Source organism: Tamandua tetradactyla, chromosome 1, assembly GCF_023851605.1.
Source record: "Tamandua tetradactyla isolate mTamTet1 chromosome 1, mTamTet1.pri, whole genome shotgun sequence".
In the NCBI taxonomy this organism is placed as follows: Eukaryota; Metazoa; Chordata; class Mammalia; order Pilosa; family Myrmecophagidae; genus Tamandua; species Tamandua tetradactyla.
Window position 1 is genome coordinate 2,835,505 of NC_135327.1, and position 18,302 is coordinate 2,853,806.

Genomic DNA, 18,302 nt, shown 5'->3' on the forward strand with positions numbered 1-18,302 from the left:
CAAGGGGGAGGGGCCCAGGGTGAGAGCTGACCGGTGCCCACCAGGTGTGGCAGCAGCAGGTGGCATGCCCTGGGCAAGGCCATTAGTGTCCAGTGACAGCTGATGACGAGCAGAAGGCGAGGCACTGCAGAGCAAGAGGGACAGCCCCACCCAGAGGTCTGGCCGTGAAGCGGGGAGACAGGGAGTGGCTGGAGGGGATGTGAGGCAGGCATTTGGGTTGGAGCTGTTTTGCTGGGAGAGAGGAGAATGCTGACAGGAGGAGCCTGCAGGGACAGAGGCTGGGGACCCAGGGAAGGAGGGTGGTGCCCAACGGAGGAAGCCCGGGGTGGCCGGGGACCACCAAAGACCCCCACAGACCAACAGCCCTTGCTACGTAAATACCTCCTAACCCCCCAGAGGTCTCTCATCAGGGTGCCTCTCCTGCAGATAGCTCACAGTACTTTATAACATAACTGGTAAAATTTTCTTCAACTTTGAGATTTTCAAGGACTTGGGTCAACCATTTTATAGAGTAAGAGCAAATTAGGAGTTGGAAAAAAATGTTCCTCATTGGCAAAAAGTTTTTGAAAAAAAATTTTTCCTTCTATATATATAAACACACACACATTTTAAACAGGGCGTTTTGAAAAGAGAAGAGAATCTGAAACAAATTTATAGATATGCTGTTGTATAGAGAACAGCTTTATAAAGCATGTGCTATACCCTGACTCGGAAATATGTTAATTATATTCCTTAAACGAGAAAGCAAAAAAAACTACATATTGCTCAAAAATAGATTTAAAGGTTTGTCTAGGGATCCGGTACTTTAGGTGCCAAAGATTTATGAAATCATTTCCACCCATTAAAAAGTAGGAGTATGACTGTACAGCAGCTGACACCTAATAAATAGGAAACTTTTAAGTATCAGAACTTCATAGACACAAACTAGCATATAGCACAAAAGAGTTTAAACTTTAGCCCTTTTTATTTTGAGCACATGACTATTCCAACCTAGAAAACATGCCGAGGAGAGCTGAGCCAGGCTGGTGTCCCCAGCGGACTGCACGGGCAGGCCCAGGAAAGGCCAGCCTGGCTCTGCCTCTGGCCGCCCCATGGTCCCAGGCGAGCCCCCTCCCTGGGGGCCTGCCTACCCGGCCAGAGAACGGGGCGCTGTTGGCAGCGGGGGCTGTCGGGGATATTGCTGCTGAGTGCCCAGCCCAGGGCGTGGCTTTTGGTATGTGAACAAGTGCTTTTATTATTTTTGGTTTATGAGGCAAATTTGTTCTCAAAGAGCTCTGCAGGTAGCCACACCCTCATGGCAGGGCCCTCCCACTGTTTACTCAGGCCTGACTCACCACTAAACCACATGATGAACATCATCTTCGGTGTGATTTTATGGTCACGGAAGAAATTCAGGAGGTAGGAAAGAGGGAAAATGTTCACTGCTCTGCCAAACAATACAAGCACCTGTTAAAAGCAACAAACTGCGTCTTAGATGGAAACGTCTGGTCCTTCAAGTTGGCGCCCGCTGGCATTAGGGAGGCCTGGTGACACACCCACTGCAGTGCAGTACCGCCCTGGCCATGGGAGGCGCGTTCAGAACAGTGAGACTCGTGCGGGTGAGGGGCTGGCCACGCCAGTTTCTGTGTTTGGAAAAGGACAAAGCTTTGTCCTAGGTTTCAGGAGGCAGAACCAAAGAGGACTAACAAGGTGTCAGTGACCACGTGAGTGGTCAGTGATCAGAACAAACCAACAGCCCAGAGGGCACCCAGGGGCACCCAAAGGGCACTCAGGTGGAGCGAAGGGCACGCCCGGCTCCTCCGAAGGCACCACCAGGCCAGGACAAACCACCCGCAGGGCCGGCTCTGCAGGCCCAGGCCCGGGGTCTCAGCCTCTCCCGGGGCTGCTCCTCCCAGAAAGGAAGGACTGAGAAGGGCCAACCTGCTGCTCTGAGCCCCCCGACTGCAGCTCTGAAAGGGGGCCGGCCACACACACCGGTGCCCACTTGCTTGCCACAGCTTTTGCTCCCTGACCATCTCCAAAGCCACACTGGTCTTAACAACAAAGAACTTTATGTAAAGTTTAAACCTTATTTAAGTGGATTCTCAGGACTATTTATTAATTTACTTTCATTTTCTCCATCTGCATTCTGCCCATAACAAGAAAACAATGATATACACAGGTACGTTCTCTGGGCTCTAAGTTCATTCTTTTGGCAAGAATGTTGGATAGCCAAGTTAATAACAATAAGTGCTCTGATCATCAAACATGTGTATGCCAGACAATGTCCTAAGCGCTTTATATGCATTATTTTGTTAAATTTAAATCCCTGTAATGGTCTTAAGATGTCTCCATTTCACAGAAAAGGAAACGGAGTCAGCAAGGTTAAGTGACTGAGCCCAGCTGGCCTGGCAGGAAGCAGCAGAGCCCACGGCACAGCCCCTAGGCCGGCTCGGTGCCAGGCATGCAGTCAGCCTGAGCAGCAGGGCCAGCCTGCCACTCTCTGCTCACAGGAAACTGAGTGACCACCCTGGCACCCTCCACTTCTTTACCCCACCAGCTCTGGGCTGAGATAGGCACGTCTGTTCCCCCTGTGAAATCCAAATTTCAGTCCTGCACTTATGTTTCAGGTTTGACCAAGCAGCCACTCTTTCTACAAGAGGTTTGTCCCCCTTGGTCTGAAACCTGAATTTGGGGAACAGACAATGGTGACAAAAAGCAATCAGCTCTTGCTGAAGTGCCCAGAATTCAAACAGAAACATCTTTGTTGTAGAGTTCTTTACCTTCTCTCGTGACTCAGTTTACCCACATGCAAACAGGTAGGCCTCACCAGTTTGCACAGGGTAGGTGGCAGCATTTTAAAAAAAGTGTCTTGTTAAGTGGAGTTGACAGTAAAAGTTATATGAAGATGGATTATGATAACACAACAGTAAGGTGTGCGGAAGGAGCCTTAAAGAAAAGACCACAAAGAGATCCGATCAGGGACTAGATGCGTGCAGGCACAAATGAGCAGCGGGGTCCATGGGGCATGAGATCAACAGAAACGAAAGGGACCTGAGGACGGACACAGGGCCTGGGAACACTGGGCTAAATGTCCAAGTGATAGGAACCACAGAAGTCACGGTGCAACCCAAGGCCTCGGGGAGCTGGACCTTTCCTTTAAAAACCAGCCATGTATACCTCCCCTCCCCACTCCAATTCCCAAAAGGATTTGATTCTACTGCAAATGATCAAACCTCCATTTTCCTTTTTTAAATTTGTTTCCTACCACCCCCCCTTTCCCCCAGTCCAATTATAAGCACTGCTTCTCCAACTTTCTTTATCATAAGGGTCAGTTGAGTTGATTCCTCAAGATCAATCTCCAGAGGAGGTGAGGGCCTGGTTATCTTTACTTTAGCAAGTGTCCAAGGTCATGCTTAAAAATTGACAAATTTGAGGAAAACCATATTAAAAAGTAAGCATGGTCATTATAAGTAATTCAGAGAAGTGGCAAAAAAAGAAATCATCTCAGTGCTACAACCACCGTGGATATTTGATTATATTTTCTTCATACATTTTCTTTTTGCTATGCATAATGTTTTTGCACAGTTATGACCCACTCCATATTCTTTTTTTTCCTGCATGGGCAGCACTGGGAATCGTACCTAGGTCTCCGGCATGGCAGGTGAGAACTCTGCCACTAAGCCACTGTGACCCGCCCTGCCCCATATTCATAAAAACACACAAACTTGTACTTTTTTAAAACCATAATATTCAATTTTAAATTGAAAAATTTTTAATGAGCAAAATCCTTTTCTTGGGATTTCATTCACTTAATTACATTCTTTTCCCCCTTATTTTATGTTTGTGGTTTTTTAACAAAAGAAACTTTAAAAAGAAGAGTGTCTATGCAATAGCTGTTGGCAGTTATATAAGTGAGTCCAGAACAAGTGGTTATTAATCTACAAATAAGTAATTAAATAAAAAAAACGAGGAAAATACTTACTATGCACCAGATGACAAAGGAAATTTCAAACTTGTGAGGGAAACTAAAAATGGACAGGCCAAGAAATGCAAACACACATGTTTCTGAAACAAACCAAAGAATGGATTATTCAGCTCCAACGCTGTTTTCCCCCCAACATGGAACTAAACTGTTAAGCAAGCAAACATTCAGAAGTAAGTCAGAATCCCAGACAACACTGCTTATTTTTTGCAATAATACCTTGGCCAAACTTCTGCTTCAGTTCTCTTATTCTCTTCTGCCACACAAGCAACATGTCCCTGCCACTTAGAATCTTCTAATTTAATGAATTAACTGTCAAATACTTATGCAAACAAACACCATCTCTCCAGGGAAGAAGATAAATATATGAATCTGTCCATTTTGATGAACACTGTGATTAGCAAGGATCCCAACTGAGGCAAAGTGACAAAAATTCAAAGCAAATGACTGCAGGCGCCACATGACAAGTGTGAATGGGCCTTTTGTTAACTTCCTTGCCAGAGCAGAGAAAAGCCAAATGATTAACTCAACATATTAACTCGGCCCAAGGTTTAGAATGTGGCTTAAGCCCAGCAGGATTTGCAGGAAGAGTTACATTTCCAAGGCTTGACTCCACTCTATAAAAGAGCCAGCCATTTCCTTTCCTTGGACAAGCAGTCACTTCCTTATTTTACAATTTCTAACACAGTGCTACCTCCTTAAACTGTGACACGCCCCAGAATAACTACACTTAACTAGGGAGACAAAGACTGTATTTTTAAAAGAGTGGAACACCACGAAATGGAGAGACCGTTGAAAACATTTAGCAATGCTTTTGCTTCAAACGCGTATCTGTCTAAAACCAGTCCACAGGCTCTGGGTAGGACACCCACTCTCTCTCCCTGAACTTTTTTCTTAGCTAGTAAATATTTTTGTGATCTTTCCAAATCAGCACATTTGGAACGCATTCAAATGTACTTTATGCTTTTCAATGGCAGCATAAATTCTGTTAAAGCCATTACGGATGGAGCATGATTAATAGAACCAATTCTCTGTGGATGACTACTGAGTCTGCTTTTTGTTCTGCTACGACAAGCTACAACAAACATCCCCAGACACAGGGTAAATTCCTCATGGTGCAATTATTGGGTCAAAGAGCACGTGCCTCTTAAATTTAGGTACATACTGCCAAATGACTCTCTAAAAAAGATGGTCTCAATGTCCACTCCCACTAACAGGGCCTGTTTTCCATACCCTCATGTCAGAAGTGGGTATTTTCAAACTTAAAATTTATAATAGTCTGACGGGTAAAAAGTAGAGTTTGATGGATGGTTTGCTGGTCACTCCTTTAATTGTGAGGGTCAGGGTCAGCATCTTGGGCCATGACTTTTCCAGAGAAGTACTATGGTAAAAATACCTCCCAACCAGGAACAGAGAGACATGGCTTCCGGAATCACTTCTGAGCCAGGAGACTGTGGGCAGGTAATCGCCATCCCCACATTGCCTGCCTTTTCTGCACAGTGGGGACAGGAGCTCTGTATGTCCAGCTTCCTAGGGCAGCAGTGCAGGACTCCTGCTGGGAAACTGGGCAAGGCCCGTAGAGGCACCAGGGGTGAGGCTGCTGAAGACTGCGGGGTGGGCCTGGGATGGGCCTGGGGTGGGCCTGGGGTGGGCAGCTTACAGAGACAATGGGAGAGCAGCCCACTCATGCCCAGGTATAAACGGGGGAGGGACACGTGTGCAAGGGCGGGGGTGAGGAGCAGGAGCACAAACGGAAACTGCTCAAAAAGAAAAGTCATCATGCTTTATTTGAACCCAAAAAGTGACACTTCTAATGCAAAGGCTCCCTGAATTGTTTTTCAAGATGCTCTCAAGCTCTGTGAACAAAAGGTTCAGTGGTCAGGTTTAGGAAGGGCTGTAACTATATCCCCCTCTTAGGAGTCATTATGAGCAGTAGCATATTGATACTGAAAAATCTTCAATTGGTTCAGTTTTATTTAACCCAAGACTCCCCCCAAACTTTTTTCCCCTACAGAGCCTTTTAACACCAACCTCTTTATCAATGTCAGTTCCAAAGAATACAGTTTTGGAAATGTCACTTTAATAAATGCATTAATCTCAAATGCTCACAATTAGTGGTTCTTACTATTTTTGGTCTTAAAACTGTAGGCATCCAGTGTTCCACTTATCAGATGTTAGGTTTACTTTTTGGAATTTGAAAGCCAGAGTGACCAACAAAAGCTAAGGGGTACAGTTCTGCAGGGAACCTCTGCCAGAGCTCTGAGGGGCGAGGGGGGACTCACCGCACAGGAAGGCCACGGTCCGGAGGGTCTGCTGCATGAGGAGCTGGGTGACCGGGGACAGGTTGTGGTGCGTGTAGTGGGACATCACGATGCCCGAGAACAGGATGGCCATGATGCCTGCAGAGGAACCGGGCACTCAGACACAGGGTGTCTCACACTTCCCCCAGGGCCCTGGAGCTACATTCTTATCAGATTTTGTGAAAAAGGAAAAGAAAAACTAGAAGAACACGAAAGCCGGGGCCTCCCAGAGACTTCATGCCAAGAGCCCCTCTTCTCTGGCAGCTGTGACCTGGGGCCAGGCCTCGGTTTTCTTATCTGCGCAGTGGGGCAGGCAACCGACCCTCGGGGTAGAGGAAGCATCAGATCTGGGGATGGAGAGTGGGTGATTTGATTCACCTCACACTTTTCCTTACCTGTGAGTTTTCCCATAATCACCACGTATGACTTTTACAATACAAAGAAAGAGATGTGCCGTTTAAAAAGGCAATGTATCTTTTCTTCACAGCCGTCCACAAGAGAGCCTACAACCTTTTCAGCTTATGCAGAATGTAACTTTCCACATTCCTACGCTGTCCTAAATCCCCCTGGGAACACCTTGCACAGGTTCCCTCTCAGTATATCCCCGTAGGCAGCAGAGAAGGGAGGCTTTTAAACCTTATTTTATTTTATTTTTTATATTTTGCTAGATTTATTTTATTCTACTGATTTCAAAATGTGTGTATACAGTCACTTCCTCTATTTGCTCTCCAAGAACTATCTCTTAAACTTGCTCCAATTAGGTTTATATACCAACAACTTAAAGAAAATTATTTGCCAAAACTAAATAATTTCCATGTTGCTGAATCCAATAGCTAGACCTCAGTCTCCATGTATCAGATTATCAGCAATATTCAACACAATTGTTATACTGTCTTCAATTGGTTTTCAGGACACCACACTCTCCATATTTTTCTTACACATTTTTGTTCCTCCTCAGCCTTCTTTGATGCTTCCTTCCCTTCTTCACAATTCTTCAGTGCTCAGTCTGTAGACTCACTTTTTTATGTTTTACATTTGTAGCTATAGAGTTTCATGTCGCATCATGGTTTTATAAAACATTTATATACTGACAACATCAAAAGTTTATCTCCAGTCTAGACCTCTCTCTTGAACTCTAACTTTTATATTCAACTGCTTACACCACACCTTCTCTTGGATATCCAATTGACATCTTCAATTCAATATGTCCAAAGCTATACTTTTGGGCTTTCTTCCCAAACATACTCGACCTAAAGTCTATCCCATTTCAGTTGATGGTAATCTCACCCCTCCAGTTTCTCAGGCCAAGACATTGGTGTCATTTATGACAACCCTTTATTCTCTGCTATCTCATAGCCAAAGAGTAAAAATTCCTGTTGCATCTACTTTCAACATATAACCAGAATGATAACTTCTAACCCTCTCCACTGTTACCATCTTGTTTTGAACCTTGTCTTCCTTTGCCAGGTTTATTGAAGAAGCCAAAGGTGCTGGTCTGAAATTTTATATACCCCAGAAAAGCCATTTTTTTCTTTCCTAGTCCAGTCTTGTGGAAGCAGATTTATTATTTAGGGAGGAAACATTGATTGGATTGTTTCCATGGAGATGTGACACACCCATTTGTGGATGTGGCCTTATGATTAAATGGAGATGTGGTTAAATCTTTTTTAATTTCCCACAAGGAGGTTGAGATTTTTAAAAAGCCATCAATAGGCTACCCAAAAATATAAACTGTAAGTCAAACTTCATGAGCAAAGTTTCCACTTTCTTGTCTACTTCATAGAAATGGGGACTAGTGGCTAATTTTCCATGTATAAAATAGTGAAAATCACAGAATTGCATCTGAGACATTTCAACTGCTAAGGTTGAACGATACTTTACAAAATATAATAAAACTTCTATTCTTTATACCACCTGGGCATTTGCTTGTGGAGTGACAGCAGGAGCTGAAGAGTTTAGCTCCTAACCCTTTTGGGAAATAGCAAATTCCTTTAATTTTTTTTCCACAAAGGAGGCCAGACAGGGAAATCCCAGCAATGCTTCTCTGTGAGAAACAATGACAAGACAGGAGAAGGGAAACAACACGGCAAGAGACTTTTTTGCAAACTACTTTAGAGCACTGAGGAGATTCTTTGGAGCTCAAGAGCTATTCTGAATCACTGTTCTACTGAAGAAAAACAAAGATGACAACTAAAAGCTCTAGATTTTCCCTTTAAATTCATCTCCTCCTCTCAGTAGTTCCCCCCAGATGACTGCCAGGACAGCTGGCCTTTCCTGACTCTGACCTTTTTCCCGACAGCCGCAAAAGGCGATGCACAGCAGCAGGGGAGGGACCCAAATCTGGGTATGTACTCACTCTCAAGCACAAAGATGTTTTTAGTAATGACAGCATCTTTGGAATAAGGAATGTAGTGATTCAATATGGCTATTTGGAATAGGAATGCAGAAATTCAGATGTGACATTTACGTTTAAAATTAAAATCAGTTTAGAGTCAATGCATAATAAATTTAGGGGAGCTGGTGGGGACGGCATGAAGGAACTCAAGGTTTTAGGGAGTCTGATTTTTTTTTAAATCAGAGAAGATGTGAAAGTTTGCAGAAAAATCACACAGAAAATACAGAGTTCTCATATAGTCCCCCATTCCTAACACAGTGCATTAGCAGGGTACATTTGTTACGACTGATGAAAGAATATCACTGTAATTGTACTATTAACTGCAAGTCCATGGCTTACATTAGGGTTCCCTGTTTGTGTTGGTATAAAACTATGGTACTTTTAAACAATCTTTAATTCTAGTAACATACATAACTTAAAATTTCCCCTTTTAACTACATTCAAATATATAATTCAGTGCTGCTAGCTACATTCACAATGTGGGGTCTCCGTACACTAGTCTGCACAAAGCTCCCCGTCACCCCAAACAGAACCCGGCACAATTTAAGCGTGAACTGCTCATTCCCCTCCTCACCCAGTCCCTGATGGCTGACTCTGCGTCTGCTAGTTCTACTTATTTCACATCAGGGAGATGGTACACGATCTGCCTCACGTTTGGCTTATTTCACTCAACACGACATCGTCAACAGTCATCCGTGTCTTTGCACGCACCAGAACTTCATCCCTTTTGAAGCAGAACAATATGGAACCTGATCTGATTGATAGCTTCTCTTCCTCACTATAACTGCAAGTCTAAAACTGGCTTCTGGGATTCGAAGAGGTTTTGTTTCATCAATTCAAACAAAAACCAGAGGGGCCATCTGCGGCTTGGGGCTTGCCTAGCCCGACCGCACTGGGGTCTCGTCCTCGGATGTGGTTCGGCTGGAGAGCGGCGTCAGCCGAGACCACGGGGCTCGAAGGTTTGGAGGGCGCACGAGCACAATAAACCGAGACTAAAGAATAATAGTAGTAATTTATTGCATAGGGCTCTCGGGACTTAGCTGGCTGGCAAGGCTTACAGGCTAAGACCCCGACAGGAGGAAACACAAAGAATATATAGGGTTGGTGAGGGGGAGTTAATTAGGGGTGAAGAAACTTTGATGGGCAACTGGTATGGTGTCGTATAGGATGTGGATTGGTTAGGAGGTGTGTTGAATATTATAATGGGTGGTGAGGTGAGGAGTGTACATGGTCTAATGAAGAAGAGGTGAAAAGGTGGTGCGATATATGCTCAGGAGTTGCTAGGCAGGGGGTTAGAATAGCAAGGCTTGCAAGAACGAGAGATGTCTGGATATGTTAGGGCATGTTAAGGCAGATAAGAGGCAACAGTTACAAATATATGCAGCAATTCCTCCCTTGTATTTAATTAAAGAGCGGAGAGGAAGGGGCGTCCTTGAAGGCTGGTACGCAAGGTTTCCGAGGGGCTCACGCGGACTAACTAGTATTGCGTTAGCCACGCTCCCCAAGGGTGAGTAGTTTTTATTTTTAGAAGGAGGTAGAAGAGATGCATTTGGGTTTTAGCAGGGTGGCACGCGGTCCACTAAGCTCCCGAGGGGCGGAATGCGGATTAACCGGTATTTGCACCTGCCACGCTCCCACAGGGTGATCAGTCCTGAGGGTGGGCAACACTAGTTAACCATACCTGCGCTTGCTGCCGATGACCCGCATCTGAAAAAGGATTTTGAAGTTCAAGAGCTGCCAGGGCAAGAAGTTTAGTTTGCTGTTTATGGCGAGAGAGCTGTTTGCATATATATTTGAATATAATAAGAACGATAATTAGGGCAAGCAATAGGATTCCATAGAAAATGAGATTTGAGGGTTGAAAGAATGAGGCGAATTTGTTTATTAGTTCAGTGAATATGGAGGCTGGAACTTTGGGAAGTATGGTATTTTGAAGATTTAGTATGTGTGTTTGTAGTTTGTGTGTTGGGGCTTGCCTAGCCCGACCGCACTGGGGTCTCGTCCTCGGATGTGGTTCGGCTGGAGAGCGGCGTCAGCCGAGACCACGAGGCTCGAAAGTTTGAAAGGCGCACGAGCACAATAAACCAAAACTAAAAAATAATAGTAGTAATTTATTGCATAAGGCTCGCGGGACTTAGCTGGCTGGCAAAGCTTACAAGCTAAAACCCCGACAAGAGGAAACACAAAGAATATATAAGGTTAGTGAAGGGGAGTTAATTAAGGGTAAAGAAACTTTGATAGGCAGCTGGTATGGTGTCGTATAAGATGTGAATTAGTTAAGAAGTGTGTTGAATATTATAATAGGTAGTGAAGTGAGAAGTGTACATGGTCTAATGAAGAAAAAGTGAAAAAGTAGTGCAATATATGCTCAAGAGTTGCTAAGCAAGGGGTTAGAATAGCAAAGCTTGCAAGAACGAGAAATGTCTAGATATGTTAAAGCATGTTAAAGCAAATAAAAAGCAACAGTTACAAATATATGCAGCAGCCATCAATTCAACTGGCAAAGCTAAGACTTCGTAGCCTTATCTCAAAGTGTAACTCACCCCAAGGGAAGCTGGAGCCATGTTTACATAGGGAGGGGAAGCCCTAGCATTAAGGAATCCTCCAGAAAGCCAAAGGCTCCAGGAAGTGAGATGTGACGGAGCATGCAGGAGGGCCCACTGCCAGAGCTGCAGGGCACTTTCCCGCCCCAGGACCACCCGGCTGCAGTACTCACTCTTCAACCAGGAGACAGGCCCGGTGCAGAAGGGGTGTGGCCGGCCACCTGACCAGGGATTGGAAACTCAAGCTCCTAAATGGCCAGCCAAGTTAAAAATCACAATGATGGGTGGAGAGCACGTGGGAGAACGAGGCATGCGCCTATCTAAAAAGGGCTGAAGCAGTCTTGGGGATTAAGGGCCTTATGCTGATTGGTTTTTCTCTTGTTTTTTTGGGATACCTGTTTCTCATGGGAAATCTCCCAGCTTTTCATGACAGCAGTTATTTAGAAAAGTTTAAATATTTTCCGTATAGATAAACAAACCTTGTCCAGGGGCTGAGTTTGGACCACAGCTGCCGCCTGTATACTGACCTACTGATGTGGGAAGCAGGCTGTCTGCTAATCCCAGAGTAAACCTTTCCTTGAGTTAGTCTGGCGGGGGGAACACCTCGAGTTCTGGGCACTAAAGGAGTCCAGGTCCGCAGCAGTGGCAGAAACCCGAAGACAGCTCAAGTGTCTGCTGCACGTGCCCTCCCTAAGCAAAGATGACTTCACCAGCACCCAAACCTCCCGCATCCCCACAGCTGTGAGGGGTGATGGGCGCCAACGAGGCTTCCTTTCAGAGATAAAAGCCGTGGCTGTTTCTAAGAACGCCCTGATACATTTAATTTTTTAAGATGGTAAAATCATTTAAGGAATATAACAATACAGCAAAAACATTCAGCCCCTTGGAAGGAAGGACGGTGGAAGGAAAAGAGGAAGGAAGAATGGAGATCCATTTCTAGTCATGGTTAAGTCCACTCTTTCAGATGTAATAAAGGAATGTAGTAAAGGGATGTGTGCAGGTTTGAAACTGTGTGTGGGTTTGAAACTGCATGTATCCCAGAAAATCTGTGTTCTTTAATTCTGATTCAATATTGCTAGGTAGGATCTGTTTGGTTGTTTACACGGAGATGTGACCCAACCAATTATGGGTGGGACCTTTTGATTAGGCGGTTTCCATGGAGATGTGTCTCTACCCATTCAAGGTGGGGTTGCTAACTGGCATCCTTTAAAAGGGATCCATGGGCAGGCTACAGTGGCACAGCAGGCAGACTTCTCGCCTGCCATGCTGGAGACCCGGCTTTGATTCCTGGTGCCTGCCCAGGCAAAAAAAGAAAGGGATCCATTATGGAAAAAGTTTCAGAGCTGATACAGACAATGGACTTTGGAGATGGAGATGCAGAAGGAAAATGCCCCTGGAGAAGCCTTATGAAATGAGAAGCAGGGCCAGTTAACAGAGGTGTTCTGGACCCACTGGCCTTTCTTGAGTCAAGGCGTATTTTCCTGGATACCTCAGTTTGAACATTTTTATAACCTTAGAACTGTAAACTTGCAACTAAATAAATTCCCTTTTAAAGTCCATTCGATTTCTGGTATGGTGCATTTTGGCAGCTTTAGCAAACTAAAACAGGATTCAAGGCTAAATGCTTACCCGGGTCCAATTCCCACTGTAAGCTCATCTCTTTGTGGGTAAAATAAGCCATCCTTCTGGGTCAAATCAGACTCAGTCTTCTTATCCAATTGTTTATTACCCAAAACATAAATATATTTTGCTATAAAACATTCATTCGCAGAGCACAGAGTAAAACAAGAGAATCCTCTATTACACCTTCTGCCCAGAGGTCACCACTATTAACAGTTTGATGTGCAGACTGCCAGTCCTTTTTACTGGGCATTACATATATTTGCTCATTAATCTTTAAAATGATAAACAGGATCCTATTATAAATGCTTGTATTATTAGCAGAGTGATTTTTGTTTTTAAAGCCTCCAACATTAGCCTTTGCACATGTGAGGGAATCCCAGCTCCTTCCTGGCCTAGAGAACCCTCTGTGACAGGTCCCTGCTCTGGTCACCCAGTGCACTCTCCTAGCCGCACTGGTCTCTTCTCTCTTCCCGGAGCATGCAACCTCTCTTTCTCCGTCCCATCTGTGAGTCTTAGCACCCACTGTTCTCCTTGTCAGACCCTTATCCCAGACCTTCCCAAGGCTGGCTCCCTCTCATCAAGCAGCTCTTAGCTCTGAGTCATCACCCCGGAGGACCTTTCTTGACCACCCCCATGCCTGCTCTATCACAATACTCTGATTTCTTGTCTGCATATAATTTCTCACTACCTGAAATTACCCTATGTGTTTGCTTACTTGCTTACATCTTTCTTCTGCAGGTAGGAACCAATCCTGTCTATTGCTGTAGCCCCATACCAAAGACACTGGATGAATAAATGATTTTTCAACTTGCTTTCTTAAAATTTAACAATATTAGGGGTGCACGGGTAGTTCAGTGGTAGAAAGCTTTACTTCCATGTGGGAGACCTGGGTTCAATTCCAGGACCAGGTACCCAAAAAACAAACCAAAACAGAAATCAAACAAAAAAAAATTTAACAATATGTCTTAGCGCTCTTTCCATGGCAGTGTAAACAGTTCAAATTCAGTTTTTTTTTCCAAATTCATTTTCTAAGTGGCTACAGAGTATAGTGAGAATGGCCCTGAACTTCCCTTTTCTCTCCCTCACAAGCAGTGCGGTGATGAACTCGGCGGACATCCGCTGTGCATGTGAGTGAGTGCTCTATGGTGCAGTCTGTCTTTGGCCATCGTCTCCATATTTTACAGAAAGTGTTATGTCCTGATCATGCCTCAATCCCCAAAGTTCCACCTGGGACTACCTTAACAGACTGCAGCGCTGCCTGACCGGCCCCCTCCCTACTCCCTGCCCCCACACTTTGCTAAACTGCCTGCCTAGGGCAGGGGTTCTATCTCTCTGTCGATCTTTGAATCTTTAGAGCCAGCAGCAAAGCAGCACTCTCTGTGTGAGAGCGACCATTTAACTTTCTGTTGAAACCGGGACATTTTTTTTTTTTAATTAACGGAAAGAAAAAAAAAAGAAATTAATACAACATTTAGAAATCATACCATTCTACATATGCAATCAGTAATTCTTAACATCATCACATAGATGCATGATCATCGTTTCTTAGTACATTTGCATCGGTTTAGAGGAACTAGCAACACAACAGAAAAAGATATAGAATGTTAATATAGAGAAAAGAAATAAAAGTAGTAATAATAGTAAAAAAAAAAAAAACAACCCTATAGCTCAGATGCAGCTTCATTCAGTGTTTTAACATGATTACTTTACAATTAGGTATTATTGTGCTGTCCATTTTTGAGTTTTTGTATCTAGTCCTGTTGCACAGTCTGTATCCCTTCAGCTTCAATTACCCATTATCTTACCCTGTTTCTAACTCCTGCTGGACTCTGTTACCAATAACATATTTCAAGTTTATTCTCGAATGTCCGTTCACATCAGTGGGACCATACAGTATTTGTCCTTTAGTTTTTGGCTGGACTCACTCAGCATAATATTCTCTAGGTCCATCCATGTTATTACATGCTTCATAAGTTTATCTTGTCTTAAAGCTGCATAATATTCCATCGTATGTATATACCCTAGTTTGTTTAGCCATTCTTCTGTTGATGGACATTTTGGCTGTTTCCATCTCTTTGCAATTGTAAATAACGCTGCTATAAACATTGGTGTGCAAATGTCCGTTTGTGTCTTTGCCCTTAAGTCCTTTGAGTAGATACCTAGCAATGGTACTGCTGGGTCGTATGGCAATTCTATATTCAGCTTTTTCAGGAACCGCCAAACTGCCTTCCACAGTGGTTGCACCATTTGACATTCCCACCAACAGTGGATAAGTGTGCCTCTTTCACCGCATCCTCTCCAGCACTTGTCATTTTCTGTTTTGTTGATAATGGCCATTCTGGTGGGTGTGAGATGATATCTCATTGTGGTTTTTGATTTGCATTTCTCTAATGGCCAGGGACATTGAGCATCTCTTCATGTGCCTCTTGGCCATCCGTATTTCCTCTTCTGGTAGGTGTCTGTTCAAGTCTTTTTCCCATTTTGTAATTGGGTTGGCTGTCTTTTTGTTGTTGAGTTGAACAATCTCTTTATAAATTCTGGATACTAGACCTTTATCTGATATGTCATTTCCAAATATTATCTCCCATTGTGTAGGCTGTCTTTCTACTTTCTTGATGCAGTTCTTTGATGCACAAAAGTGTTTAATTTTGAGGAGCTCCCATTTCTTTCTTTCTTTCTTCAGTGCTCTTGCTTTAGGTTTAAGGTCCATAAAACCGCCTCCAGTTGTAAGATTCATAAGATATCTCCCTACATTTTCTCTAACTGTTTTAGACCTAATGTTTAGATCTTTGATCCATTTTGAGTTAACTTTTGTATAAGGTGTAAGATACGGGTCTTCTTTCATTCTTTCACATATGGATAGCCAGTTCTCTAGGCACCATTTATTGAAGAGACTGTTCTGTCCCAGGTGAGTTGGCTTGACTGCCTTATCAAAGATCAAATGTCCATAGATGAGAGGGTCTATATCTGAGCACTCTATTCGATTCCATTGGTCGATATATCTATCTTTATGCCAATACCATGCTGTTTTGACCACTGTGGCTTCATAATATGCCTTAAAGTCCGGCATCGCTAGACCTCCAGCTTCGTTTTTTTTCCTCAAGATGTTTTTAGCAATTTGGGGCACCCTACCCTTCCAGATAAATTTGCTTATTGGTTTTTCTAATTCTGAAAAATAAGTTGTTGGGATTTTGATTGGTATTGCATTGAATCTGTAGATCAGTTTAGGTAGGATTGACATCTTAATTATATTTAGTCTTCCAATCCATGAACACGGTATGCCCTTCCATCTATTTAGGTCTTCTGTGATTTCTTTTAGCAGTTTTTTGTAGTTTTCTTTATATAGGTTTTTTGTCTCTTTGGTTAAATTTATTCCTAGGTATTTTATTCTTTTAGTTGCGATTGTAAATGGGATTTGTTTCTTGATTTCCCCCTCAGCTTGTTCATTACTAGTGTATAGAAAAGCTACAGATTTTTGAATGTTGATCTTGTAGCCTGCTACTTTGCTGTACTTATTTATTAGCTCTAGTAATTTTGTTGTGGATTTTTCTGGGTTTTCTACGTATAGTATCATATCGTCTGCAAACAGTGATAGTTTTACTTCTTCCTTTCCAATTTTGATGCCTTGTATTTCTTTTTCTTGTCTAATTGCTTTGGCTAGAACTTCCAACACAATGTTGAATAATAGTGGTGATAGTGGACATCCTTGTCTTGTTCCTGATCTTAGGGGGAAAGTTTTCAATTTTTCCCCATTGAGGATGATATTAGCTGTGGGTTTTTCATATATTTCCTCTATTATTTTAAGGAAGTTCCCTTGTATTCCTATCCTTTGAAGTGTTTTCAACAGGAAAGGATGTTGAATCTTGTCAAATGCCTTCTCTGCATCAATTGAGATGATCATGTGATTTTTCTGCTTTGATTTGTTGATGTAGTGTATTACATTAATTGATTTTCTTATGTTGAACCATCCTTCCATACCTGGGATGAATCCTACTTGGTCATGATGTATAATTCTTTTAATGTGTTGTTGGATACGATTTGCTAGAATTTTATTGAGGATTTTTGCATCTATATTCATTAGAGAGATTGGCCTGTAGTTTTCTTTTTTTGTAATATCTTTGCCTGGTTTTGGTATGAGGGTGATGTTGGCTTCATAGAATGAATTAGGTAGTTTTCCCTCCACTTCGATTTTTTCGAAGAGTTTGAGGAGAGTTGGTACTAATTCTTTCTGGAATGTTTGATAGAATTCACATGTGAAGCCATCTGGTCCTGGACTTTTCTTTTTAGGGAGCTTTTGAATGACTAATTCAATCTCTTTACTTGTGATTGGTTTGTTGAGGTCATCTATTTCTTCTTGAGTCAAAGTTGGTTGTTCATGTCTTTCCAGGAACCCGTCCATTTCATCTAAATTGTTGTATTTATTAGCGTAAAGTTGTTCATAGTATCCTGCTATTACCTCCTTTATTTCTGTGAGGTCAGTAGTTATGTCTCCTCTTCCATTTCTAATCTTATTTATTTGCATCCTCTCTCTTCTTCTTTTTGTCAATCTTGCTAAGGGCCCATCAATCTTATTGATTTTCTCATAGAACCAACTTCTGGTCTTACTGATTTTCTCTATTGTTTTCATGTTTTCAATTTCATTTATTTCTGCTCTAATCTTTGTTATTTCTTTCCTTTTGCTTGCTTTGGGGTTAGTTTGCTGTTCTTTCTCCAGTTCTTCCAAGTGGACAGTTAATTCCTGCATTTTTGCCTTTTCTTCTTTTCTGATAAAGGCATTTAGGGCAATAAATTTCCCTCTTAGCACTGTCTTTGCTGCGTCCCATAAGTTTTGATATGTTGTGTTTTCATTTTCATTCGCCTCTAGGTATTTACTAATTTCTCTTGCAATTTCTTCTTTGACCCACTGGTTGTTTAAGAGTGTGTTGTTGAGCCTCCATGTATTTGTGAATTTTCTGGCACTCCGCCTATTATTGATTTCCAACTTCATTCCTTTATGATCCGAGAAAGTGTTGTGTATGATTTCAATCTTTTTAAATTTGTTAAGACTTGCTTTGTGACCCAGCATATGGTCTATCTTTGAGAATGATCCGTGAGCACTTGAAAAAAAGGTGTATCCTGCTGTTGTGGGATGTAATGTCCTATAAATGTCTGTTAAGTCTAGCTCATTTATAGTAATATTCAGATTCTCTATTTCTTTATTGATCCTCTGTCTAGATGTTCTGTCCATTGATGAGAGTGGTGAATTGAAGTCTCCAACTATTATGGTATATGTGTCTATTTCCCTTTTCAGTGTTTGCAGTGTATTCCTCATGTATTTGGGGGCATTCTGGTTCGGTGCATAAATATTTATGATTGTGATGTCTTCTTGTTTAATTGTTCCTTTTATTAGTATATAGTGTCCTTCTTTGTCTCTTTTAACTGCTTTACATTTGAAGTCTAACTTGTTGGATATTAGTGTAGCCACTCCTGCTCTTTTC

The 18,302-nt window shown here is 42.7% G+C and overlaps 1 protein-coding gene across 4 annotated transcripts in view; it reads right to left on the reverse strand.

The window, feature by feature from the left end:
- Nucleotides 1–18,302, reverse strand: part of SLC9A8 (solute carrier family 9 member A8) — a 96,298-nt gene that overhangs the window by 3,828 nt on the left and 74,168 nt on the right. For all 4 annotated transcript variants that reach the window (XM_077167024.1, XM_077167016.1, XM_077167007.1 and 1 more), the window contains 3 exons: nt 6,247–6,363; nt 3,965–4,047; nt 1,335–1,446 (listed from right to left, as the gene is read on the reverse strand). In XM_077167024.1, the coding sequence (XP_077023139.1) occupies nt 1,335–1,446; nt 3,965–4,047; nt 6,247–6,363 (312 nt within the window). The remainder of the gene's footprint in view (nt 1–1,334; nt 1,447–3,964; nt 4,048–6,246; nt 6,364–18,302) is intronic.